Here is a 9,603-nt window from a genome sequence, read left to right as displayed (position 1 = left end):
ACACACACACACACACACACACACATACACACACACGCACACACCAAAGTCTCGGCGTGCACTCGCTATGTAAAAATAAGGAAACCTACGTGCTGTCAATTCTGTGGTAAATTAGAAAGGCGCTCAATTTGCTGCTGCATAAAAGATACAAGAGCTTGATTCCCAAGTCGGGAGCAACTTTTATCGAGTATTTCTGTCTTTCTGCTGAGATGTTGTCATGTATCCATCTCAGCTCGGGTTGGCCCTAACAGGCAGGATCAAAAGCCCACCTCCGAAATGATCTAAATTATGTTGAAGAGTTATTCGATGGCATTGCTGTTTACAAATTAGATGGCTTTCTTGATCAACAATCGACGTTGTCGATTTACTTCGGATTTACTCAACCAAAGTTTGCCTTTAGCAAACTGAGAAATTGATGGACAAATTACATCTCAGATAGATCTCTACATTCTTTCTTGTTGGGGCCTTATGGTAAAACGACACTTAATCATGGCATAATACTGTTGTACCAGGTGTATGTATATATATATATATATTGATAACAGCAAATTATGGAAAAAAATTACAACTCAATGGGATTCTATAAAAATCGAAATGTTCTACTTTTTATTTCATGACAATGAAAGGTGAGATGATGTCGCCCCAAACATTCCCCTGTATAATATATTGCACTTTCCCATTGTTCATCACTGAGATTCAGGTTCCTCCACTCTGTATGCTTTCTTCGATGTCATTTGATCCTGCAAGTCATCACCTGAGAATACAACAAAAGCATTCTGTTGGGGACCTGGGTGTAGGAAGTGACTGGGAATACAAAATGCAGCATGACGTGGAGTTTTAAAGTATATTCAGGCAATAATTGGCAATTAAAGGAATTCATCTAGTCAGAATCACATTGTTTTGTGTGTGACTGCAAAGTACATGTACCAAACTTTTACACCACTGACGTGGGAATTCCACGAAGTGCAGAGACAATATTTGTTTTAGTGAAGAGCGTTACAAAGCGATTTGTGCTGCAGAAAATGCCAATACATCAGAAATTCAGTCGTTCCGTTTGTTTCATAGATGCCTAGAGCAATGTAAATTAGAATTTAAAAGAATAAATTCTTAAGATTGTTCAAATATATTCTCTTCATACGCTCATAACTATGATGACAAAAAATGTTATCATAGTTATGCACAGAATAAATTTTTACTCTTATTTCATACATGTATAACCCGACTCCTGAGACGCTCGCGGCCGCGCAGTGAAGCACCAGCAATGGCCTTACTACACCAAGGAGTTTAGAACTACATGTACTGTAAACTCCTTGCCTTACACCCGCTCTGGGTGAAGCCTCGATCAGGAGGACTTCGGTGCTTGCACGCGCGACTGGTGGCGTCCCACACACCATACATAAGTGCAATGCCTCCCTCAAGTAACCACATGTCCTTGTCATAGAGATAGGCCTAGAGAGGAAGAAAACTCTCGGCTCTGAATACATGTTATATCCCCAACTCGAAAAAGACACTTTCAAAAAACAGATCGTACAGCAGAATCATATTATCATAATTATTCTGTCGGGCAGTCGGGGCTAGATTTATAGAAGAACTCCACTGAAACAAAGACCGTGATGTTTCAATAGCCCTATCTGGCGTTCGGGCGAGCCTTCGGGGCTTCCCTGTGCTGGAGCGTGACGGCCCGTGATACGAGCGTAAAGTAAGCAAACGTTTCAGCGCTCTTGAGTTGAACGCGTGCAATTTGTCAGCGGGCAGAGAGAGAGAGAGAGAGAGAGAGAGAAAGAGAGAGAGAGAGAGAGAACAGGTGTAGTGAGAAATCCCTGACTGCCCTTACAAATCTGGAACAGTTGGAATGACTGCATTTAAACCCTTGACTTTAAAAATACGAAAAGTAGAACAACCATTCCTCACAATAATGAAACTCTTTAGAATTTAAAAACTGAAATATATTTGAGATACTGAGAACACAGACATGGTCAAATGAAAGGGTTCTGAAAACTCAACCATGATGCAAGATAGTGCACAATATCTGTTTGAAATAGCAAGCCTAAGAATCTTGCACTTAATAAAAATAAAAAAGAGGAAGAGAAGTAGCCAACAATGCAAGCTTCAAAATATAATCCAGACTAAAAATGAAACTATCATAAGAAAGGAAAAAAGCACAGTGAAAAAATAGGAAGAGAAATTAGAGATCATATTACATAGCAATGAATGTGCAGTGGCATGTACATTTAACTTTGAAATCAAAGCCTTGTAAAGATTTTTACAACATTTAAAATCAAGTTCCAAAGATTGTGCATAGTGGTAAAGGTCCATTTCCAATGACAAATTTACTACAACTAACTTTCTTGTTTGTTTTAGTAGAGGTTTTATGGGGCTCGCAACTGCATAAGGTAATATGAGCGCCAAGGGGTGGATGTCAACAGAGAAGTCCTTACAGGGAATCAGGCTTACTCTACTCACCTCTTTAGCTTCAACAGCACAAAGTCTGCTTCCACTTTTACGGCACCCCAGAAATAGTGGGTCACAATAGCCAGACAAACATACAAAAGAAGTAGAGGAAAACTGACGATAGTAAAGATTAGGAAAGAAAAAGCAGCAGTTCCCTGTTGCAGTTCAGGCACAGTTATGAGCATGACTTTGATGAATCAGCCCTTTGACCATTACAATTCTACAGTGCATAAGAACATGGTTAATGTTTCCCCTTTGGGAATGGCCAACAGACACTTCAGTCAGTAGCACCACCCTGGGGGGTAAAGTAACTCTCTGCGCAAAAAACCCAACCATGCACATACAACAACCGTATCAGCCCTTGCAGCACAATGAATCACGAGCTTATAAACATAAAAAAATGTTTAAATAACTTGAAAAAACACAAAAGTCTGGATTTGATAGTAATAAAGTAATTCTGTATCTGTTAAGTAGAATAATGACAAGAATATTGTAACAGCTGTACCATCTATGACTGTGAAAAAATGTTTCACTGAAAAGGATACTCTACAAAACAAAATCCGCAAGGTGTTTTCTTGACTTTGTCCAAACCCATGACAATTCGCTTCACATCACCTGCTCGGCCGAAGAGCTCATGGATCTGTCCCTCACTGGTGTAGAAGGAAAGATTCCCGATGTACAAAGTGGAGCTGGCCAATAGTTTCTGCTCTTGTTCATGTCTATTGCCCTGTCAGAAGAAAAAAAATACAATCAGATAATGCTGCTCTTGTTCGCATCTATTGGACCGTCTGAAAAAAAACAAATACAATCAAAATTATGCGAGATGGCCACCCATTGTCGGGGAGAAAAGTGATGTCTTAGACACATGGATATTTTAGACTTTCAGACAATGTCATTTTAAAATATACCAAAAAAACGCAAGGTAACTCGTCAAATGCATGCAGCCTGAAATCTTCATAACCCATTTTCAGGACATAAAATAAAGAGGAAAATGTGCCATGAAAAGTTTTCAGGACAGGCAATATAATAATACAGTCGAACCTGCCCTGACGGCCACCTCTATAAAACGGCCACCTGTACAAATTCCCACTTTCCATTTTCCCCCTCGTGTTTTTTCTATATAATTTAACTGTGTAAAACGGGCACCTATCCAACGCGGCTGCGGCCACCATATTTAAACACACAATCCCTATCACAAAAAGCAATAACACCTGTCTTAGACGGCCACCTTAGTGACTCCATTACGTTTTGTCATAAATAGTGCACTGGCCCCTGGCGTTGCGGGCGAGCCTTCATAATCCAATCACTTTGTCGTTGTTGTTAGGTAGTCCCTCCAACCAATCATGTTGCGTAGGCCCCTCCCACTGTTGACCAATAGGTACCAATTTTCAGCTGCTGGTGAGGTAAGCTCGTGATCCCTCATAACCCATAAGCCCTGCCCAAAACTCATACACAAATCATACGTGAGATGAGTAGTCACTGTTTACCCAGTCTGTAACAAAGTAACAATGGACGTCAGCATGAACTTGCCACAGAAGCATCACTCCTTCTCCGTGTGGTGGCGACCCATGTGTTTGTTTTAACAGGACACTCGGTCTTCCTCGTCTGATACATTTCGTTTTATTGTCACCTTTGCGCAAAATCAGCAACAAAATAAAAATAACAAACAAGATACAAACCAACAACAACAACAGTACGGCTACTTTCGACTGGGACTTCAGAAGGGAATGGTTTGTTTTCTTCATCTTGATCAGTCCTGCCTAAGACGGCCACCTGTCTTATACGGCCACTTTTCTCCTTGACAATGGGTGGCCGTCTTACACAGGTTTGACTGTATAAAGAAAATTGGTAAATTTTTACTTTCACTCCCGCATACAGATGCACTGCTTTTGAGAGTCAGAGATGTCCATATTTTGTTAAAAAGATATATTAGATATAATATGTAACTTTTATTTGGTTGGTTATTATACATGTAATAGGTAAAATTACCCTTGCCAGGGTAAGAATTCTGAGACCATTTAAACATTTTAGATAGAACAAAGAATGGTAAGCTTAATTTTTTTTAACATGAAAAGTAGACTTCGAGAGATCAATGATAGTTATAAAGTAAAGTGCCTATTTTTTTAACTTGAACAAGACTCTGGAGTCTCACAATGACCTGGAAGCAACCATTTTAAAGGCTGTTTGAACATGCATGTATCGTATTTGGTAGTTTCCACAAAATTATGCAAAAATACGGGTTGTTTGAACCCACTGTTGCGAGAGACGGTCATGCATGCCAAGAAATAAAACAATAGAATTTTTCAAAGCCGAATCGCGATGAGGCGAGCATGTTCACTAAAGCGCCTATTTATACGGCAATACCACAGCTTTTTTAAACATAGCCTGTACTACCTACCTACAAAAAACACAGATGTAAAGATTAATGTTTCTATAGCAAAATTTTTTTTTTTTTTTGAAAATCCGTCCATAAATTAAAAAGTTATCGCTGTGTACATGTCGGAAATTGTGGGTATTTTGAAGAAAATTTCTATAAAGGAATAAAGAACGGGAAAAGGGAACAAACTATTGAACACTAACATATTACTATATTTAAGGACGGAATGACCTGAAAATTGGAAGATTTATGGTTTGTGGGACAAAGAAATTGAAATTGACAGAATTAAAGTTGTAATCTCAGTACCCAGATTGATAATTATAACAAATAACAAAACAGCTATATAGCACATCTTCATTAAAAAAAACAAAAACAACATGGTTTGTTGTTTCCATTTTGATATACAATTATATGTGGATGTAAACAAATCTATGTTTGCAAAGGGGGGAAATAGGTTTTGAATGCTAGATTATAAACTCAAACTTGCCTACAATCATAACATGCATAAACCAATGGAAATCTACCTGTAAGTATCTTCATTTTGATTCTGCCAAAAACACTGAAAACACTCAACGGATAATGCAGTTATCTTGAAGTCCATATCAGCACTACATTCGCGTATAACCGAAATTAAGCCCAAATATCTGTAAAGACAACATGAAAAGAAACCTTCATTACGTCCCTGTCCACGAGTACTGTTTTTTGTGGTATTCAGGTAGATAAAGATAACTGTCCAACCAGCGGCTAATCTTTTACACAGCCGTGGGTCACAGCGAGCTGGTAGCAAGTGTAAAACCGTGTGCAGCAGTGTTTCCCTTTCTGGCTTTCGAGCCACGAGAAGAACAGGAACAATGTCTACCTTATTTTTTTTGTTTGGTATGCAATCATTATACGAGGAATTTCACAAAAAAGCTTCTTTTATATATAAATTTCAACCTATCTGAGATGATGCAGGAGCATTCTGGTCCACAGATTAATTGAATATACACATTTTAGAGAACAACGTCCTCAAAGAAACCAGCACGCAACTTTCTTGTTTTCAACTTGATTAAAAAATGGAAACGGGTGATAGAAAGATCCCCATCTCTCCTTTTATTTGGTTTTCAAAATTTGGAATGTTTGGGTAATATTTAGATGATCTCTGTATCTTCCAAAAATTTAAGGGGAGTTGGAAAATCACTTTGCCATTTGGCTGGTTTCGGGTTCGCTACCAACCAATCCTCTTTTTCTATAAAATCTCAGTTGTCGCTGAAAATATCAGAAACATTTTTCTTCAGTGAATGCCCCAATTTCTCTCCCGTGCATTGATGTATGATACATGGGGCTACCCCTGGCTAGGGTGTTGGCATACTGTGTTTTCGCACTACCAGAGCAGGGCATGTGGTATTGCTCATTACAACAACTGAGAGCTCTCTTCGGGAGAAGTGGTCCTGGAGAGAGAAACAGACAGACAGACAGATAGACAGACAGAAATAGAGAGGGAGACTGCTCGATTGAAATTATGACATTGTTTTTTTCTTCAAATTGTCTTATATCGATTCCTCCAAAACGGAGGAAAAAACTATCGTTCATCGAAAAGACATCTGCAATCTTCATTTAGATTTAGCCCTACTTTTATTTTGGGAATTTTTAAGCGAGTGTAGACCCGGTAACCGGGAACAAAGTCACGAAGTTTACAGACCCGGTAGGGGAAATCTTTTCGTGATTTCGGAAACTTTCAGGACCCTCTTCGCTCAGAGTAGACTTAGGTTCTTCTAGATCTATGGCCTAGGTCTAGATCTAGAAATCTAGACAGACCATGGGTCTCAACTCAGAATTCTAAAAAAGGAGGAACTTTCAGGGTGATCGCCACAGAAGCCCATTTTCGCTAAACACCCATTATTATTATAGGCCCTACTGTTGAACGGTAGAATAGCCCAAGTAGACCTATTCAGTGTGAGAGGTGTAAAAGAACTGTGGGAGGGCAAGATGCAGTGATACTGAAACTCTGAAAATCTTGAACAGAAAGCTAAAATATAGAATCTAATTTACCGTCACCAATCCAATGAAATGTGAACACTTAGGCCCGTAAGTTCCACAATACACTTACAAGTTATGACGGTTCCCGTTTTCACACAAAAGGCCTGCACCAACGCACACTTTACTTTGCAGAGCTGTAAGTAATCAAAATTCTAAACATTAAACATATTGCTTCCAGTTCCAGTTTTTTTTTCCTCTGGTGTTGCGTCCAGCCTTCCCCCTATCACCAAGTGCGTCTTTTAAAAAACCCAATAATTTCCCCCCATTCCTGACTCATGTACTTCGAAGCGCTCAGAACGCGCGCAGGTTCATAGACTGGTCACAATGGCGAGCCCAACAAGATGCTTAACTTTCTTCTTTTCTTTTTGTTGCCCCCATAAGTGACGGCACAGTGACAAATATATTGATTTATTTTCATGGCGACACCACGTTTGCAATGCCAAACCTGCATGTTGTAATAATTGTTGCGTTTCAGACAATTACTGACAAATTTCTGGGTGGTAACGAAAACGAAAATAGATTCTAGACTCTAGTCTCTAGTTCTAGATCTTGATTTTCCGGTCGAACCTTGGTGACACAATTCCGCTTGCCGCCAAAACCGCCAGTTCGCGTGAAACATACTCTCAGACCAGAACCAAATTAATATCACAATCGCAAACGGCAGAAATTAACTTAAATACGTTATTTATAACTTATTGGATTTGGTTTTCAAATATGAGATCTGTAAAAAAGTAAATGTATTTTCCCGGGTCTCGCCGATTTTTTTTTAATTCCTGGGGTCTGGTAGTCACCCTGCTCCCAACAACTCTCTTTCTGATAGGCACGCTGTCGCGGTAGCAGAGTTTAGCAAAGGAATTTGGTGGTAGCAGAAATCCGCTAATAAATTGCTAAATAGCGGACTATTGAGACCCATGCCCATGCAGACAAACATAAATCATGGGACATATAGATATCTAGAATAGATAAAATTCTAGTTTCGAGTTCTAGATCTAGATCTAGTAGATCTAGAATCTAGACCCAAATTCTAGATCTATATCTAGATCTAGATCTAGAATCTAAACAAAGTCAAAGTTTACAAAGCAAGAACCGTAAAATGAAAATGAGAACCTACCCTGAAGTGCTGGTCCCTGTACTGGCTCAGGGACGCTGCTCCAGAGGGATGTTTCCTTTTACTCATGTCTCCTGTGGAAATCAGTTGTTTATTTTTATAGATCTAGATCTAGTCTCGATTCTTAAATCAGTCGTGTAAACTTAGTGATTAATACGTTGGAAGAGAATGTGCACTTCTACTATTCTGTCGTTAGCCTGCTACTATTATTGTTTTAGGCCGTTTTCCCCGTTTTCGTGTGCTGGTGTCGCAAAACCGGAAGTAAGCTTCTCCACTCTCCACTTCTCGTTTGGAAAACGACTATGGTTCCGTTCACCGGCGTTAAATGAAAGGAATTCTTAAGGAGATGGCAGGCAATTCATTTTGCATTAGTCATTAGGCCTGAGGCCTAGGCGTAACGAGATGCAGGTCAAGCAATAAGAAGATAAATGTTAATATAAACAATTTGGAAGCATGTCAGTTTGTCACAGGCCCATTTTATCACAGGCCTCAACTGTTATGTGACCTGCATGATCGAAGTTATCACTACTGACACTCTCAAAATGAGTATATGAATGATTGATTGATTGTATGAATTGAATTTTATTTTTCAGTTGTTTTCAACAAAAGAACATTCGTTGTTGAAATTTTATAAAAAGTAATTTGCTTTGATTTGCATACAAAAAAGAGAAGAAATATTGAACAACACAAGCTGAATTGACATTTTAGAGTTAGAGGGACTATCTTGTACACAACCAGTTTGAAGGTGGAGCATTTTTTTAAAATGTACTCTGGACGAAGCCACACGAGGTTGCCCCAGAGGAAGGAATGAAGGAAGAATTTTTAAAAACTTAAGTTACAACTATACTATACTACTGTGTTAAAATGCTGTAACTATGACTGTCATCAATACTCAAATGCTTAAATGAAATTGTGACAAACTGTGAAGCCCCCAATTTATGGGTGGTCCCGACGTGGCAATAGTCGCCAATAGACAGACAGAAGACAATAAATTAGTACAAAGCACATTGAGTAGATCTATGTACATTTGATTGAGAGAAAAAAACTTCTCCGAGCAGGAATGGGACTCGTGTCTTCATCATGCAATGGCTTAAAGAACCATTGCACAAAAAACGCTGGTCGTGGGAACAGAACACAGATAGCCTACACTAGTACAATTATGTGATCCTTACCAAAGCACACACACACACACACACACACACACACACACACACACACACACACACACACACACACACACAGAGAGAGAGAGAGAGAGAGAGAGAGAGAGAGAGAGAGAGAGAGAGAGAGAGAGAGAGAGAGAGTATTTTCATCCAGACTTAGGAACAGAACAACTATCATGAAAAATGACGTTAAAAGCTTATGAAGGATAGGCCTGTAGGAACAGAAAATGTTTACAATGTCTTTTGAAGCTATCAAGTGTTTTTATTTGTCTTAATTTCATGGGTAATCTGTTCCACATAAATGGAAAAAGATATTAGAAAGATCTCTCTCCATATGATTTATATGATTTTACAGGTGTCACATTAAGTAGGGTCTTATCGTTTGATGATCTTAGGTTTCTCCCTGGCGTATATATACGGATAAGTTCTTGTAGATAAAAAGGAGCAGTTTTATTTACACATTTGAAAAACATGACGCAGATTTT

General features: G+C 38.9%; 1 protein-coding gene across 1 annotated transcript in view; it reads right to left on the bottom strand.

The window, feature by feature from the left end:
• The window catches only part of LOC101858667 (nuclear cap-binding protein subunit 2), a 13,034-nt gene extending 4,808 nt beyond the window's left edge, over positions 1-8,226 (bottom strand). Inside the window, exons 1-2 of the mRNA XM_005107506.3 lie at positions 7,959-8,226; positions 2,997-3,178 (exon numbers count right to left, since the gene is read on the bottom strand). Of these exons, the coding sequence (XP_005107563.1) occupies positions 2,997-3,178; positions 7,959-8,024 (248 nt within the window). The 5' untranslated portion in view covers positions 8,025-8,226. The remainder of the gene's footprint in view (positions 1-2,996; positions 3,179-7,958) is intronic.
• Between the last annotated feature and the right edge of the window lie 1,377 nt (positions 8,227-9,603).

The sequence above is a fragment of the Aplysia californica genome, unplaced genomic scaffold, assembly GCF_000002075.1.
Source record: "Aplysia californica isolate F4 #8 unplaced genomic scaffold, AplCal3.0 scaffold00609, whole genome shotgun sequence".
Taxonomy (NCBI): Eukaryota; Metazoa; Mollusca; class Gastropoda; order Aplysiida; family Aplysiidae; genus Aplysia; species Aplysia californica.
Note: the sequence above shows the minus strand (reverse complement) of the source record. Positions and strands in the feature narration are given on the sequence as shown.